We start from the raw sequence: 19,568 nt of genomic DNA on the forward strand, positions 1-19,568 counted from the left end.
TTTCACAACACAGATAAGTCGTATGCGCTTTTTAATAATATTATTACAGCGTTCTGTACTATAAAACATCATCTTTAACACACCGCACTCGACATGCAGAATAATTTGCTATGAAGTGCATTTTGTCTGTACATCACACATCACACTGATAGATGTAACTGGCTATGATGAGGGGGATTAAGCACTGGATCCACAGCCCAAGTAAAATTAACGGCTCGTACCTTATAATTTATCATGTTGTAACACATGGACTTTTTGGACTTTCCAATAACAGCAGGTGTTTTCCATCAGTCGCTGAAAAGTCATAGTGGGGAAACAGCATCTTCCACTGAAGTTCTGTTAGAGGGAGTAGAAACTGACGAATGAAATGCCTGCAATTTAGCTCCTTAGTTCTGACTGGCGGCAAGTACAGGGTGTCCACAATGAGACTCCAACATTTTAATATCCTATATGTTTCTCATTTCAGATGGTGGACCTGCGAATCCTGAAGGGGCAGACAAAGCAACTCAACAAGTTTGTGGCGTGCAAATTTGATACGCCAAATGGCCGTAGCGGAGCTGCAATCAATTGTTTTAGCAAAATGAAGGATATGAAGGAGCGTGCACAAGTGATCTGGTCGTATACAGAGACAAAATCGGCGACCCAAGTGGAAAGAAACTTTCGTCGAGTTTACAACAAATCACCCCCGTCTTTCAAGACTATATAGTAGTGGTGTGATCTGTTTTTGTCTACTGGGAGTGTTGCGAAAGGGCATGGTGGTGGTAAGCCTGGGATCAGCGAACATCATGTGGAACAAGTGCGGCAGTCATTCGAACAAAGTCCAGAGAAGTCAGTGCGACAGGCAGCACGAGAACTTCGTATGAAACGTTCAACAGTGCACGAAGCGCTTCATCAGCGATTACGTTTGTACGCATATAAAGTGCAGATTGTGCAAGAAATGAAGCCTGATGATCGACGAAAGCGAGAAGAATTTGCATGTGTCATGTTAGATCGCATTGCCGCGGACGAGACATTTTTATCACGCGTGATGTTTACTGACGCGGGAACCTTTCATGTGTCAGGGGCTGTCAATCATCACAATGTGCGCATCTGGGGGTCCTAAAATCCACATGCACCTAGGGAACACATGCGCGACAGTCCGAAAGCTAATGTGTGGTGTGGTTTGATGATGAATCGCATTGTTGGGCCGTTTTTCTTTCAGGAGCCGCCTGTGGATGAAGCCATCATGTTTCAACAGGACGGTGCACCACCCCATTGGAGCCTTGATGTCCGAAAATTTTTAAAGGAGACATTCCCGCAACGATGGATTGGCCGTGGGGGTCCAATTCCTTGGCCGCCACGTTCGCCCGACATAACCCCCTTCGATTCTCTCTTGTGGGGTTATGTGAAAGACCGGATATACGCTACGCCAGTAAAGGGCCTGCAAGACTTGAAACAGCGCATAAGAATTGTCATCAACTCTGTCACAGAACAGATGCTCCGCAACACAGGGCACGAAATCGATTATAGACTTGATATTCTTCGCGCTACCCGTGGCGTCCATGTTGAAGTGTACTGAACCGTCCACCCGTGTATGAAAACTTGATGAGCTGCTGTATGATTTCCCTGTATTTGTTAGTCAATAAATTGTGTTTCCTCTCAGATTTTATGAGTTCAGATGTTGGAGTCTCATTGTGGACACCCTGTATTTTAAAATTATTTGGATTCGGTTTTTTTTTGTTGAAAGTGAGTACTTCCCTTGTAAGAGCGCTGCACCACTAGATAGCTAAGGGCTCCCCTTGCCTGCAGGCCGATCATCCCGCCGGTGTCGCTGACGAACCGGCGTGACCCGTACCTGGCGACGCGGCGGGCGTCGCGCGCGGCGCTGCACGTGGCGGCCGTGGCGAGCGCCGGCGGCGTCGGCGTCGGCGTGTGCAACAGCGCCAGCGGGCTGCTCTCCGCCGGCAGCGACGCCGCGCAGAAGCGCACCCTCAGCGACAGCACGGGCGCCCGCTCGCCGCTCGCAGAGATGGTCGACGACGTCTTCGTGTCGACGCCCGCGCTGCGCGGCGCCTCCCCGGAGACCAAGCAGCGCCAGCAGCAGCACCCCATGACGGTGAGTCGCGCCTCGCCAGTCTTAGCACCGACAACTGACTTCTATTTTTGTTACGACCTCTGAACGACAAGGGTAGCCCCCTTAATGGGTTCTGTTTTCTTCTTCTCCTGCCACAACCTCTTCATCCAACCGTTGTGCTTCGGAGATCTTCAGCGTCCTCTTGTCTCCTCCACTGGTGACTCTCTCTCTCTCTCTCTCTCTCTCTCTCTCTCTCTCTCTCTCTGTCTCCATTTCCTGTATCCTTCTCTTTTGTTGCTCTCTAACATATTGGTAGGTGTGCACTTTCTTGTCTAGTTCTCCTTGTTCGCCAATTCTGACCAATCCTTTCAGAGTTAAACAAATCACTTGCTTGCCCTACCCATTGTTTCTCAGAGTCTTTTGATCATTCTATCTCAACCGTGGATTTAATTTTCAAAGAATATTCTTAAAAATTTATTTTATTTAGTAGCGATTCATCAAGAACATTAACACATTTAATCGCACTATGTGAACGTGGGAGTAGTTGCCAGGGAGTAACTGAAGAAATCAAAATCAAAGTGCTTTTAAAAAATGGGAATTTTATTCCTAAAAGCTTTCTTTTTTTTTAAGAAACAGATTTTAAATTATAAGCAGAAAGCACCCTCTAAATATCAAGTTACAATTTATTCACAGGCAGAAAGAAACAAATTTTTGAGTATATGAGCTTTCGGGCTGAGAACCTTGCCGCTCCCTTTTGACACGGCCGTACTCACGACCGCTCACAACAATCTCTGAAAGACTACACTGGTGCAAATCTGCAACACACCAGATTACCTTAAAGCAAAAGTTTTAACAATTGACACAAAGACACAAACTATGCACCCCGTAGGAGGGATGGAAATGGTACAAAATACTAAAAGTAAAAGATTAACTTGCCGCCGAAGGTGCAACTTTATTTTAACTTCTAAGAAAATTGTGACGGTGGAAAGGTGGCAACTTTATATACTAAAATGACCATTTAAATAAAAGCCCATGAAATGCAATCTTATATAAAATTATACAAGGTTGGCCAAACGAGTTACCATGCTCTACAGTACACATATACCGCCTCTCAAGATGATAGGCACGACAAAAATTATTTCAGGAATTAGGCCGTTGCACTCCAAGCAATAAATTCGTTAACACACCGAATCCGACAAACATGACAGAGGTAGCTCCGAACGACAGACATACAGAGAATATCGGCCGATGTCGAGTAAACCAAGATACCTACACCTTCTAACTCGGTCTCACCAAGATCAAGGCATCAAACACCACTCAAGACAAGTTTAAAAGAATACAGAAAACACAAGTCACAACTGTCAAATCACTACGGAAGAAGGCTGGGGGTTCTAGACAACAACACACACCACTTCTTATCACACGCGTGAACGGCTGAGGAAACAATAATCTACAAATAACGAACAAATCGTAACAGTCGAGATTTAAAAGGAAGTAGCCAATTACCCAACTTGAGGATCCTGCTTCGGAGGAAAGCGAAAAGTCGCTCTCGCAGCTAGCGCCTCCAAATGCAACAGCGCGTGCCCGCCGCCAAAAGCCTCGGCCTGGCTTCGCGCTGTGGAGACTGCGTCGCTGCTCAGTTCCAACGAACCAACAAGGTCCAACCACATCCCGACTTGGAAAATGGTGTTCATCCTGAGAATCCAAGACGTCGTTGACTAAGACGACCGGCCGAGCAAACGACCAACGGCAGCCCGCTTTCGCCGGCAGCGGTCGCGGCGAATATTAAAACCATACGGACCCGACTGTTGCTGGCTGCCGGCTCTTCCCGACTGATCCTGGTGTCAACGCTCAGCAGACCACATGTCGCCATCCGACGACCAGCCGACCGATCGACCAACGGCCTTCCGTCTGCTTCGACCACGGTCCCGGCGCGTACTTGCACCGTGCGGACCTGCCTGCTGCTGACTGCCAACTCGTCCAACAGCGGAGTAACGACGAACCCGACTCAGTCCACAACCTAACAGCGACGGAGACTTAGGGCCGACTGACTAACATGCGAGTGTCTGCCTTCCGACTGACTCTGTCGACTCACTGCACCGACTCCCAGACTCACCGACTGGCGAGCTCATAGCGCCCTTTAAATGCACGTGCACAGGCAACTTTTCCCCTTTCCTACTAGAGGGAGACACCAAAACTGCGATTGTCACAGCGGCGCCACCGCCAGAAACGGAGGGAGACTGCTTCACACTACGCGCTGCGGTGCGCTCTTCAAAACAGCAATTCTTACCACGGTTTACTATCCATATTCATTCTGATCAAATAACCCATGACCTCTTACCAACAATCAACTGAAATGTCAGAATGTTGTGTAATATTTGATTATTTTTACCACTTACACACGAAAAAAAAAAACAGGCTGGAAAATCAAGTCGCGTGAAATCAGTGTCGAAACTACAAATTTATGTCACACCAGTACCCTGGTCTAAGGTGTGTGACATATATTGCGTTTCAACTTTCTTTTTACAATGGCTCCAAGCAATACGCATCTCCGCTCTATCTACTCGGACAGCTTCTTTTAACATAGTGGCTAGTGACGCCCTTGTTAGAGCTATACACGGAAGCGACAAAAGTCATGGGACCGCCTAGTATCGTGTCGGACCTCATTTTGCCCGGAATAGTCAGCAACTCCACGTGGCATGGACTCAACAAGTCATTGGAAGTCCCCTATGGAAATACTGACGCATGCTGCCTCTAAAGACGTCCATAATTGCAAAGTGTTGTCGATACAAGATTTTGTGCATGAACTTACCTCTCGATTACGTCCCATAAACGCTCGATGGGATTCATGTCGCGCGATCTGGGTGGCCACATCATTCGCTCGGAATGGCCAGAATATTCTTCAAACCAATCACGAATAATTGTGACCCCGTGACATAGGACATTGTCAACCATAAAAATTCCATCGTTGTTTGAGAACATGAAGCCCATGAACGACTGAAAGTGGTCTCCAGGTACCTTAACATACCCATTTCGAATCAATGATCGGTGCAGTTGGATCAAAAGACCCAGTCCATTACATGTAAACACAGCCCACAGCATTATGGAGCCACCACCGGCTTGCACAGAGCCTTGTTGACAACATGGCTCCATTGCTTCGTGGTGTCTGCGACACACCCGAACTTTACCATCAGCTATTACCAACTGAGATCGGGATCCGTCCACCACGCCACGGCTTTCCAATAGCCTAGCGTCCAACCAATATGGTAACGAGCCCAGGAGAGGCGCTGCAGGGCATGTCGTGCTGTTAGCAAAGGCACTTGCGTCGGTCGTTTACTGTCATACCCCATTAACCTGAAATTTCGCCGCACTTTCCTAACGCATACGTTCGTCGTATGTCCCACACTCATTTCTGATATTATTTCACACAGTGTTGCTTGTCTGTTAGCAATGACAACTCTGCGCAAACGCCTCTGCTCTCAGCGGCCGTTAAGTGGGGCAAGTCGGCCCCTGCGTTATCCATGGTGAGAGGTCATGCCTGATAATTTGGTATTCTCGCCACACGCTTTACACTGTGGATCTCGCAATACTGAATTCCCTAACTATTTCTGAAATGGAATGTCCCATACGTCTATCTCTGACTCAGTCTGTTAATTCCCGTCGTTCAGCTGTGATTACGTGGGGACAGCTGCGACATTGCACTGCCCTTTTATACCTGTGGACCTGGTACTCCCGCCATCTGTATGAGTGTATGTGCACATCACTATGCCATGACTTTCGACAGCTCTGTGTGTGACATAATTACGACTTTACTTCGAATTCAAGTGATATTTTGTATATTGCTCGAGGCTGAAGGTTAATTTTGTGTGTAACTCAACAGAAATGGCTGCCCGTCACGCAGTTTCTAGACGCTGCGAGAATTACCGTGCCTATGGAGTTCTGTCAAAAGTTAATGACAACCCATTTGCCTTGACGTACATGTTGCTATTTAAATGTATTTCGGTAACTACTCAAGGAGATTAGTCCTTACGTCTTGGTTCCTCTGTGGGTATGATTGTGCCATTAAAGGAAAGTGATGCTATTGACGTAGGGGTACCTTTTCCAGGTGTGCTCACCAGTATCCTGTCGGTGTGTGTAGGTTCACACCGTGCTGTTCGAGAAGGGCCCAGGCAAGAAGTCTCTGGGCTTCAGCATCGTGGGCGGCCGCGACTCGCCCAGGGGCCACATGGGCATCTACGTGAAGACCATCTTTCCCACGGGGCAGGCCGCCGAGACGAAGACACTCCAGGAAGGTGAGCACACTCCAACATTCAGCGCTTTATAAACGAGCCCCTCCAGTATCTTCGTTTGTGTCGCCACTTACCGAAGTCACCGTTGGTAATGGTGTTGCAGAATTGTAAAACATGGTCTACATGTAATTTCTGACAGTGCTCTTTTTTTGTACATCGAGGTCTTCTATATTCTACTTTTCAGAACATCATCAGTGATGTGATTCTTCAGTTTCTCCCGGCGTATTTGTTGCTCGAACAGTCCACGGGTATGCTGCCGGTTCGTAGTGTCCAACAGGCACAATATTTCGGTGATCAGACATGTCGCCATCGTCAGGTGCGCTGACGAACTGAGCTCCTGAGGGCGGGCGGCCGATTTAAATCCCCTACCCCCGCCGGCGTCATCCAATTGGAAACCTACTTGTTTCTTCCGTTATGTCGATGACACGTTCGTCATCTGACCCCATGGTAGGGACAATCTCCTGGATTTCCTTACACACCTAAACCCCATACATCTAAACATCAAATTCACTATGGAGACCGAAGCAGAAGGAAGATTACCATTCCTCGACGTCATGGTCAAGAGAAGAGTTGATGGTACCCTTAGCCACGGTATGCACAGGAAGAAAACGCATACTGACCTGTAACTGCATGCAGACAGTTGCCACCACCCTTCTCAGAGGAATGGAGTACTAAAAACACTAGTACACAGGGCGAGCAGCATCTCAGACGCAGAGAATCTGCCCTAGGAATTGGAACACCTTAAAACCGTGTACTCGGAATGGCAGATTAGACGCGCTCTCCGTCCCACCACCACAGCACAACCTATGGAGACGGATGAAGTCACGGAAGAAGAGGTAGCCACTGCCTTTATTCCGTACAACGGCGCACTATCGGGGAAAATCGGCCGTATATTAAAGAAACACCGAGTTAAAACCGTCTTTTGCCCGTCCAATAAAACACGAGCATTACTGGGAAGGGCGAAAAATGACCTCGGTTTGAGGAAGGCCGGCATATACCAAATTCCCTGTGAGTGTGGGAAGACTTATATCGGACAAACAGTACGCACCATTGAAGATCGTTGCCGAGAACATCAAAGGCACACTCGACTGAAATATCCAAATAAGTCGGCGGTAGTAGAGCACTGTTTGTCCGAGAAACACGAGATGGATTATGAGCGTACAGCGTTATAAGGGAGGCTATTGAAATTCGCACCAGGGAAGATCTTATCAACCGAGATTGCGGCTACAATCTCAGCAAGGCTTGGGACCCGGCATTGAATGTAATTAAGAAGACTCTCAGCAAGAAGCACGTACTGGCGACCAGGGCGGACGTAGCAAGCACATCAACGCTACGACAGATTCCGACACCCACGTCTTCGCGGCCGCCGGCGCGGCGAAGAGAGCGGCCCGCGGGGGGAGGGAATTTAAATCGGCCCCGGCCCTCAGGAGCTCAGTTCGTCAGCGCACCTGACGATGGCGACATGTCTCATCGCCGAAATATTGTGCCCGTTGAACACTATGCACCGGCAGCATACCCGTGGACTGTTAGAGCAATCATCAGTGATGTTTCTCTCTGTTATTCTAAATCTACATACAATGATCAGCCAAAACATTTTGACCACCTACTTAATAGCTTCTTTGTCCGTCTTTAGTACTAAATAGATCACTGATTCTGCGAATTAGGGATCCGACAGTTTGTTGGTAGGTTTGTGGAGGTATGTGGCATTAGATGTCTATACGCAGGTTTCGTAATTCGCATAAATAACGAGCCGCTGATTTGCGTATGAGGCGATGGTGCCCGATGGTGACCCAGGTGGGTTCTACTGAATTTGCATCAGGCGAATTTCGTCGCCGAGACATCACCATGAGCCCACTAAAAAAATGGTTCAAATGGCTCTGAGCACTATGGGACTTAACATCTATGGTCATCAGTCCCCTAGAACTTAGAACTACTTAAACCTAACTAACCTAAGGACAGCACACAACACCCAGCCATCACGAGGCAGAGAAAATCCCTGACCCCGCCGGGAATCGAACCCGGGAACCCGGGCGTGGGAAGCGAGAACGCTACCGCACGACCACGAGATCATGAGCCCACTACAATGCACCTCAAACCACTGTGCCACGCATCGGGTTCCGAGGCACGGACAGTTATACTGCTGAAAGATGACACCGCAGTCGGGGAAGACATCAAACATGAAGGGATGCAGGTGGTTCACAGCTGTCAGCATGTCTTCGGTTACTACCACAGGTGCCATGCAAGCGTAGGAGAATGTCTATCATAGCTTAATATTCGTCCCACCTGCCTGCGTCCGTGGTGCGCTGCACGTTTCGAGCTGCCTTCAACTGTGTGACAGTATCTGTGGACTCGACAATCGACCTAGTGTAGCAAAAATGTGATTCGCCCGAAGAGCCGACACGTTTCCATTGATCGCTGGTAGAATTCCGATGGTTCCGTGCCTACTGCAGTCGTAATTACGACGTGTGGGCTCTTTGGGTGAATCACATTTTTACGTTTTCATTGATCGCCGACAGAATCCCAATGCTCCCGTGCCTACTGTAGTCGTAATTGACGATCTCTTTGGGTCAACATGTGAACACGTAGGGATGGCCTGCTGCAGTGCTCCATGTTCCACAATGTATGATGAACGGTGCGCTACGAAACGCTTGTGCGTGCACCAGCACTGTGCTCTTTCGGAAGAGATGCCACAAATCACCATCTATCCTTCATTACACACCAGAAAAGCCTGCGAACGCCACGTTCTGTGAAGAGTCGTGGACGTTCAATCATTTAGCGGCTAGTGGCAGTTTCATTGTCCTTTTACCTCTTTCCGTATATGCTCACAACAGTAGCGCTAGAACATTCAACCAGCTTCACCGTTTTAGGGATACTCGTTCAGGAGCTCTGCGTAATAATAATCTGACCTTTTCGAGGTCGCTTATGTCAATGGATTTCCCCAGTTGGAACCCATATCTCCGCTAGGGTGATCCTCCATCCGTGTCTGTACCGCTTTGATACTTTAGTTACCGCGTCACGTGCCGAAATGCCAACAGGTGGCATCCAACGTCGCTGTGGGCAGTGGTCATAATGTTTCGGCTGATCAGTGTATGTATTATGCAAGCCACCTTACGACGTACCTCTGGAACCACTATCTGTTTCCAGTGTGGCAGGAACGGTTTTCGATGAACTCCTGTGTGAGATCTAATTTCTTGCGTTTCCTCGTCATGGTTATTTCATGAAACATACACTGTACGGTCTGAAGTATCCGGACACTCCTATGTAATGGGGAATTCGCTACTAGATGTCACTAGAGGCGGACCCGCACTTAAAAGGAGGCAGTGAGTATTGTGTTGTCAGCAGAGAAGAGGTAACAGCGGAATGGACCGGTCAGTATAGCTCAGTCTCTTCGAATGAAGGTTACTCGGATGTCACATGAGTGTCCTATGCATCGCTGACATTTCAATCTGGACAGGGACCGTCGAACATCTGGAAGGATGGCTGTAAAAATCGCTTAAAATGAGCAGAAAGAATCAATCGTCAGTTCCAAAATGCTGCTAGCAGTCCAGCTAGCGCAGTAACTGTGCGCAGGGAGTTAGAAAGAATGAGGTAAATTGGCTGAGGGGCTTCTCATAAGCCACAAATTTTCATAGTCAGTACTATGTGACAATTGAGGTGGTGTAAAAAAGCGACACCATTGCACAGTGAAGCCCGCATCTCGTGGTCCTGCGGTAGCGTTCTCGCTTCCCACGCCCGGGTTCCCGGGTTCGATTCTCGGTGGGGTCAGGGATTTTCTCTGCCTCGTGATGGCTGGGTGTTGTGTGCTGTCCTTAGGTTAGTTAGGTTTAAGTAGTTCTAATTTCTAGGGGACTGATGACCATAGATGTTAAGTCCCATAGTGCTCAGAGCCATTTTTTTGCACAGTGAATGACTAACAACGAATGATTTGGATTGATGAATCACGCTATACCCTGTGGCAAACCGATCGGAGTATTTGGGTTTGGCGAATGCGTGGAAAACTTTACCTACCATCAAGCATAGTGCCAACATTGAAGTACAGGGGAGATGCTATTACGGTATGGGACTGTTTTGCGAGATTAGGGCATGGTCCCCTTATAGCGCGGTACTCTCTCTCTCTCTCTCTCTCTCTCTCTCTGTTCAGATATGTGTGAACTGCGAAGGTCATCAGTCCCTAAGCTTACACACTACTTTACCTTAATTATCCTAAGGACATACACACACACTCATGCCCGAGGGAGAACTCGAACCGCCGTCGGGACCAGCCGCACAGTCCATGACTGCAGCGTCTTTCTCTCTCTCTCTTCCTCTCTCTCTCTTCTCTCTCCTTACATTCTCATCTTCAGTTTTTCTTTGGATGTATTCCAATCTCCGTCGTCCATTACAGTTTTTACCCCCTGCAGCTTCCTGGAGCACTATGGAGGTTATTCCCTATTCCTTCTTCTTGTCAATGTTTTCCATGTGTTCCTCTCTTCGTCTATTCTGCAGAGAAACATTTTCATTAGTTATCAGTCGACGTTAACATTCTTCTGCAGCACCACATCTAAAACACTTCGATTTTTTTCTGTTCCGGTTTGCCCACTGTTCATAATTCACTACGATACAATGCCGTGCTCCAGACGTTCATTCTCTGAAATTTCTTCCCAAATTAAGGCCTATGTTTGATACCAGTAGGCTTGTCTTCTCCAGGGAAACGCTCTTTGCCGTGATACTCTGCTTTTTATGTGCTCTTGCTTCATACCTTATGGATTATCTTGCTTCCGAGGTAGCAGAATTCCTTAACTTCGTCTACTTCGTGGTCACCACTCTTGATATTAAGTTTCTCGCGGGTCTCATTGGTTCTCTTATCAGTTGACTGTTCTTGTTCTGTTTATTATCACCTTTCTCGATTATTTTGGATATTTTACTAACTACATTGTTCTGCTCTACTATGGGAAGCTTTGCTGTATCTATTGAGTCCCTACATGTTCAGTCGTCTCTGTTGTTCTACTGTGGCACTGTTTCCTCCAGTGCTGTGAGTTCACCCTTTCTGTAATATGTTTGTTTCACTTTCACTAATGTTCACATTCAGTACTTTTGGTAACACTTTTTGAGAACAGCGATCTTATAAGCTATGTAAGACTAGTGAAAAACTGTCTTGATCGCAATGGTTATTTTATCTAAAATGATCAGTTTCATCCTAGTCTTAGGCAATCTTCAGAATAGCACTGTAAAGTATAGAAATCGTGCTAGTTACATAAAGAAGTCAGTAACTTAAAATGAAGTAACTTATTAAAACTGAGGAGTTGTTACCCATCAGCTGAAGTCGAGGACGTCCAGAACAGTCAGTAGACACCTCAATCACTGAAATTGTTGCTGTTGTCTAGGAAGCATTGTGTTATATAGATCTTGTGATGGTGTGTTTGTGCCGACGTTAACGTCAGCCAATGAGGAACGATTTGCATAAACTACTTATCATTTGAAGATACGATTTACCTGAAAGTGAATAATTATAAAAAGCAGTGCCTATAGGACAGAATAGATTATTCAAAATAATGACTAACTGTAATGAGACTATTTGAAAATTATTTCTCATATTTATCTTATTTTTTGTAGTACCATCTGGCGGAAATAATTTTTTTAAGTAGTATCATATATTCATAGCATCGGCTATTTGATCAATAGAAAGTGTATATAGAATAAACAAATGGATTTATGTAAAATAACTATAAACTATGACAATTATACAGTAATTATGCTGTGATCTGAGTAATACGAAATTAAATAGAACATTGGCGCACTCTTCTGGCCTGGACTTGCTAGCTACGGACGCAGTTGCCAAGGAGACGTCGTAGTAAGATGGCCAGCAAATATCAAAGGTGTGTATCATGGACATCATTCGTTAACATAACGAGTGAGGGCGATCGCAGCTGGAAGATAATCAAGATGGTGTTTCTGAAGTGGCGGCAGAACAATTTTTTCTATAAGTTGCCAGCAAAAAGCTAGTCGTACTCGTAATACAGACCTGCTTTACGAAAGAACAGTAGTACTTGGAAGCCAAGCGCGGGATTAGCCGAGCGGTCTTGGGCGCTGCTGTCATGGCCTGTGCGGCTGATCCCGGCGGATGTTCGAGTCCTTCCTCGGGCATGGATGTGTGTGTTTCTCCTTAGGATAACTTAGGTTAAGTAGTGTGTAAGCTTAGGGACTGAGGACCTTAGCAGTTAAGTCCCATAAGATTTCACACACATTTTAACATTTTTGGAAGCCAATAAATTGTTATTTGTGGTAAAATTACGTCAACGCATAACATATGGTTATGAAATAGCCCCTGATCATATAACAAAACTGGAATGCTGGTCACATTCTTTAATATAGAACTATTTTTCACAAAGAACAATGTACCTGGAAGCTCATAAGCCGTTATTTGTCGAAAAATTTTGTCACCGTATAAAATCTAGTGATAAAAAAATGTACGGTCAATTAATTAAACTGGAAAAATTCTAGAGTACTCACTCGTATCAAAGTTTTGTTAATAAATCCTCAACAACATAATTATATGTATCTATCTGTTACGAGATTTTAGCATACAAAATGAAAATGCCACTGAAATTAAGGTAAAACAGAAAAACAGCAGTCTACTTAAATGAAGCCGCCAAATAATTCGAAGAAAACTTTTCCTCGGAAATCCACCTGTTCATTCAACAGGGTTGACGGATTGTTTTTGAAATAAACAGATATTTCTATTTCTTCCAGAGTGTTCACGAGTAAACCTTTTGGAATAGAATTCAGAATTTTGATGTTATTCATGACTGCTCGGAAATCCGCCTGTTCATTCAACAGGGTTGACGGATTATTTTTGAAATAAACAGATATTTCTATTTCTTCCAGTGTGTTCACGAGTAATCCTTTTGGAATAGAATGCAGAATTTTGATGTTATTCATGATATCTCCTTCTGAATGATTTTTACAACTCAGATGTTGTCCAAAGACTGATTTTTTACGTGCTGTATCCGAGATATGTGCTTTGAACCGTGTTGTAAAATTACGCCCAGTTTGACCAATACATATTTTGTCAAAATCACTGCACATTAATTTATAAACTCCTGATCTACAATGGCGATTATTAGTACTGCCAGTCACATTATAGCGTAAAGAAGTGTTATGAATTAGCAACAAAATGATATTCCGCCAGGGGCTAGATTTGCCTCGCTCGATACAAAAAACTTATAAACCAACATTCTAATAGGAGAAACTAAAGACATTAAAAACAATCTCGTAACACGTAGAATGTTAGCCCTAAGTACATGTTAATCCGTTTATTACATCGTACGAACGACGATTCATTCATCCCTGCATTTCTCTGGTAGAGCTCCCGCATAGCACGTTTCTCTTCTTACTATCCGAATCACCCATTTCGGGAGCTGGGTTCTTGATCTACGTTGACTTTCAAAGACAGCATAGCCGACGGAAGTTATAGAAGAACAGTCTCCTTCAAGGAAGCGTATTGACGTCAATCCCGTTCAATATATTTACTGATGACCAACTTCTGGCCTCCAGTACCAGAGTTCCTTGTATACCGATGATCTCGCCCTAGCCATACTGAGCAAACACTTTGAATCGGTAGAAAACATACTCACTAATGCTCTTGAAAGGGGCGTCAAGAGATTACAGTGGAAATCAGCTTAAACCAAATCCATCGAAGACACAGGTATGTGCTTTCCAGTTAAGAAGCCGGGAAGTCACTCGTAAATTAAAGGTTGTCAGGTCAGGGGTTGAATTGAAACAACATGATACTGCAGAATACCTAGGAACGGCACTCGAACTCTCTCTTACACACAAGAACCATTACTTGAACACCAAGCTAAGAGTTTCTGTCAGGAACGGTCTCCTTAGAAAACTGATTCACGATGGCGTAGTAAAGCCGAAACAGTTCAAACTTCTGTAATGGCACTGCGGTATTTCGCTGCAGAGCGTGATGTTCTGTTTGGTATAAATGAAGTCATACATTTGAATGTAGAGGTCAACAAGAAATGCAGACTTACTACAATATGTTCAAAATCTACTCCAGCCGTGTGACTTTATCACCTGGTGTTCGAAGTAAAATAGCTGCGAACAAGAAAAGGAAGTAAATGGAGCCGGAGGTAACACATCCATTACGCGACATGAAATGCATGCGTAAAGAGTGAAATATGGAAGTAGCTTTCTCAAAACATCAGATGAACTGAGCACCATAGAGACCAAAGCTAAAGACCCCTTCGCCCTGGCTGGAAAAATGTATCTGAAATTTTACCATCAGGGATGGCTGACATGGAAGTCCTTGACTAGATTGATTTTAGCATTGGGTAGGTTCGGGGTTAATACGGCAAGACTGGTCGACGACAAAGAAGACAACTTCAAGTGCGACGGTGCAGAAGATCAGACAGTTACTGTGTCCGATCTCTTGCATGGAAGATGACTTGTATGAAGCCTCGGATAATGCATTAGATATAGCCAAGTTTTGATTAAATGTAATGTTTGTTAAGTGTGTAAATCTGCATATTTCTGACACGAGAATAACAAAAAAATGCCAAACCGATACATTTTCCGTTTTCTGCCAGTCCTGAAAATTTGCATCATCAAGTAAACATTCAACGGGTAGTGGAGGGAATCTGTTGGTGTTTAAATCCTCCATTTCCTCGGCTGTTCATTTTGGTGACATGGAGAATCCGCCACATCGCAAATTGAGGTCTTAGTTCCTCAATATGCCAGGGCTGAAACATGAGATAGACAGACACCAATGAGACGAGTCTAATGCAGAAACACTAGTTACTGTTGCAGCAGAATTGGCAGACATGCCCAACACAGCAACTCCACATGAGCGCCGTTTGTTCGACGTTGTGCTACTCTTAAAAATGAAAATAAAGAGAGAGAAAAAAACCACCGATTGCTTTTGGGTGACTCGTGCTCTGTTTTGCGTGTGGCAATCAGCTGTACTTCAAAGTTCAACTGAAATTGGATTCTAAAACTGAATGCTGGTCCAACAAGTTACTCTTGTGTCGTCAGAGCACAGCCCGCCGTCAGGCAATCACCGTGTTGCGCGCGCGCGTGTGTGTGTGTGTGTGTTTTGGAGGAGGGGGGAGAGGTGTGGGTGGGTGGCTTCCCCACCCCAGGCCTGAGTAATAAATGGGGCAGCGACGGGTGACGCCGCTAGGGAGCCAGGGGCGCCGAAATGGAGTAAAGTTTGTTGATCGACAGGCCACATCTCAGGTATTAGCCCTTCATTCATCACCGACGCATTCCTGTAAAACGTGACGGCGGAAACCCTCTGCCCCGTCGTTGCTTGACTCAATCCCACATTTCTTAGCTTATTGTAGCTGTATTTCTCCAAATACTGTTAATGGTTCACTGTAATCCACAAGTATTGGTCATTTACAATTGTTTGCAGCTCGCAGTCTAACCGTCCGCATTCTCTCTCTACCTGCAGACGGGAGTAACTGGAAACGAAATGATTAGCGGTACCTTCCTCTAGACATTAACATGTTGGCGTGTTACTACATCCCACTCGATGTAGGTGGTTAGTATTTGGACCATTACCTGTTAATATTAGTACCATGTCCCGAGTAGGAGAGATGTCGCGCTTTGTGAAACTGCTTCTCTATATTTAAAAAAAATCATTTTGTTTCTGAATTACAGACTTTTGTTTAACAGTATTCAGATTCATTATGTTATGATACAGATGGTAGAATACTACCAGTTAAAAACTACAGTGCACCCACTCACAGAGGTCCACTGTGGGCTGTAATTATCGTATGGCAGCGACACTAGTGCATAATCTAATACGGTAATGCGGAACCAATTCAAGCTGAACAAAAAAAATTGGTTCCAATGTGGACCACCAGGTGCAAACCTGACGCTTGAATGCAAGAAACGCCTCTAGAAATATTTCCATATGTAATGGACTAGTAACGGGAATGGGCAGAAAACGTCAAACAAGGGAGAAAGACATAACTTCGATTTTATTACTAGCCACTGCTTTCAGAGTTTGTTCAGTATGACCACAAGGAATGTCGAAGGGATGCTGCATACGTAAACCGACGGGATCAACAGTTGCTCACAACAGTTCTGTTGGAATCTGAGTACCGTGTTCTTGAACAATGGCCTTCAAATCATGCAGAGACTGAACGCGTCCATAATATCTTTCAGATATCCGTAGAGTCACATAGATTCAGATCACGTGATCTTGTAGGCCATACAACTGGAAAACTTCCGGAGATGATTATAAAACATCCAACATTCCACATAACACCTTCACTTTTTGTTTTTTTCTCCTTCTTTTTTCCTTTCTAGAAATACTTACCCCCAAGCTATGCATAGCACAATACTAACACCTCCTCCTCCTTCTGAGCTCAACATCTCACTCATTATGGAGGGATGCTGACTCAGTTTTTCAGGATAGCAAAGGGGAAGTTGCGGTACAGAAAATGACCCAGAGATCATCACTGTGTGTGTGTGGTTTGTGTGTGTAGTGAGTAGAGTGTTATGAAACAATGTGTGTATAGTGTGTGCAGTGACTGATAGTGAGATATGAGTGAACGGTGTGCCATCACATTATTTAATAAGTTATTTGTAAAAAAGTATTGTATACCAGGAGTAAATCTAATGATTGTGTCTAATTAGAAGTCTGTAAATATATGTGTATACGAATTAGCTTATTTTAAATTGGTCTAAACTTGTAAATACTTTGACATGTCCTATATCCTTGTACAAAGAGATCTATGGACGAATAAAGCCACTACTACTACTACTACTACTACTACAACTACATAACACATTCACCTGGCGAACGACATGAAGTGCTGCCGCATCTGCATGAAAACAGTTGTTTCCATACAGCTGCGCTCTTTCAAAGCAGCCGGCCGCGGTGGCCGTGCGGTTCTGGCGCTGCACTCCGGAGCCGCAAGGCTGCTACGGTCGCAGGTTCGAATCCTGCCTCGGGCGTGGGTGTGTGTGAAGTCCTTAGGTTAGTTAGGTTTAAGTAGTTCTAAGTTCTAGGGGACTTATGACCTAAGATGTTGAGTCCCATAGTGCTCAGAGCCATTTTTTTCTTTCAAAGCAGGAATCACATGTTGTACAAGGTGGTCTCGATAACGTGCAGACATCACTACACTGACAGACCCTCTGGGTGTATTCTTTTGAAAGAACAGACCAAGAATAAATGTGCTTGTGAATTCACACCACACAGTGACATACGGTGAATACAGTGGCTCTTTGTGTACAACATGTGGTTTGACAATACCCCAAATTCCGCAGTTCTGTGTATTCTAGCGTAAAATGCGTCTCGTCAGTCTATAGAATATTTCCCAGCCACATGTCCTCAACTTCTATCCTTGTCAGAAACTGAAGAGTAGATTCAGAACTTTGCTGCGAATAATGAGGCATCAGTTGCTGCATGGTCTGGATCTTGAATGGGTAGCAGTGTAATATAGGCTGCAAAAGCTTCCGTACTGTTGACCAGGGGATGTACAAGTGTCGTGACACTGCACGAACACTAGTTCTATCCGGGGCAGGTTCTGCATGGTCAGTTACAGCAACAGCAACCTCGTCAATAGTTTCCACCAGGACAGGACGCCGTCCTCTTCCGGGTGACACATCAGGCTCACCCGAGTTTTTGAATTCCATTATCGTCTTCTTTAAACCATTTAATGACATTGGGCCTCTCCTCAGATCTTTCAGTCGGCGATACTTACTCAATGCAACACTGTAAATGCTGCCGTTCACATAAAACATCTACATCTACATCTACATGGATACTCTGCAAATCACATTTAAGTGCGTGGCAGAGGGTTCATCGAACCACCTTCACAATTCTCTATTATTCCAATCTCGTATAGCGCGCGGAAAGAATGAACGCCTATATCTTTCTGTACGAGCTCTGATTTCCCTTGTTTCATCGTGGTGATCGTTCCGCCCTATGTAGGTCGGTGTCAACAAAATATTTTCGCATTCGGAGGAGAAAGTTGGTGATTGGAATTTCGTGAGAAGATTCCGTCGCAGCGAAAAACGCCTTTCTTTTAATGATTTCCAGACCAAATCCTATATCATTTCTGTGACACTCACTCCCATATTTCGCGATAATACAAAACGTGCTGCCTTTCTTTGAACTTTTTCGATGTACTCCATCAGTCCTGCCTGGTAAGGATCCCACACTGCGCATCAGTATACTAAAAGAGGACGGACAAGCGTATGTAGACAGGCTCCTTAGTACGTCTGTTACATTTTCTAAGTATCCTGCCAATAAAACCCAGCCTTTGGTTAGCCTTCTCTCCAACGTAAGTTTCACTAACCGTGCACGGACTCTCTTGTCGATAGCAATACTGTTCACTCACATGATAGCTGAAATGATAATTAAATCAATACCTTAAGCTGTCAACAGGCGTTGATGGACATCAACGGGGACAGTTGAAAATGTGTGCCCCTACCGGGACTCGAACCCTGGATCTCCTGCTGACATGGCAGACGCTCTATCCATCCTTTTTTTTCATTTCGTTCGTTGCTGATCGTTGTGTTTGGTCGTTGCGGCCGTCACATGACATCCGTTCAAATTCGTTTGTTGATCCTTCTACTTTTTTTATTATAGAGGCCAGCCAGCTCTCTGACTGAATACGCTGAGCTACCGTGCCGGTGCCCATCTGAACCACCGAGGGCACAGACGATAGTGCGACTGCAGGGATTTATCCCTCGCACGCTCCCCGTGAGAGCCACATTCCCAACTTGATGTTCACACACTACATTCGTAGTGCCCCTGCCCACTACACTCATTACTCGCGGCAGACAACCTTACCGAATCCCATAAGAGTTCGGGCAATGCGTGTGCATCCGCACAAAAGAAGAAGATTAATGATCGGTTAGCCTTAACTATATGTAGATGGTATCTGTTCTTTCGGACATGTCCGAAAGAACAGATACCACCTCCATACACATTATAGCTTGTCAAATGGGAATTTCATACCGTCATACAAACTGTACAGCGCTAGATTTGCGCCTGGTGGCCAGAACTGAAACTATTTTTCTTTCCAGTCTGAATCGGATCCACATAACCGCATTAGCATGGCTACCAAGTTGCACTGGCATATGATAATTACAGCCCACACTGGACCTAAGGGATTAGCTGCAATATAATTATAACCACTCGGTACATCGCTAACACCTAGAAATTGTCGTAGTACATCAAAACGTGCAAATGAGTAGTAATCACGGGTTTCAAGCTGCAA

General features: G+C 45.2%; 1 protein-coding gene across 1 annotated transcript in view; it reads left to right on the plus strand.

Annotated features, from left to right (window-relative positions):
* Positions 1-19,568, plus strand: part of LOC124616316 (uncharacterized protein KIAA1522-like) — a 485,968-nt gene that overhangs the window by 395,655 nt on the left and 70,745 nt on the right. The window contains exons 13-14 of the mRNA XM_047144621.1: positions 1,789-2,095; positions 6,192-6,345. Coding sequence (XP_047000577.1) covers positions 1,789-2,095; positions 6,192-6,345 — 461 coding nt within the window. The remainder of the gene's footprint in view (positions 1-1,788; positions 2,096-6,191; positions 6,346-19,568) is intronic.

The sequence above is a fragment of the Schistocerca americana genome, chromosome 5 (assembly GCF_021461395.2).
Source record: "Schistocerca americana isolate TAMUIC-IGC-003095 chromosome 5, iqSchAmer2.1, whole genome shotgun sequence".
NCBI lineage: Eukaryota > Metazoa > Arthropoda > Insecta > Orthoptera > Acrididae > Schistocerca > Schistocerca americana.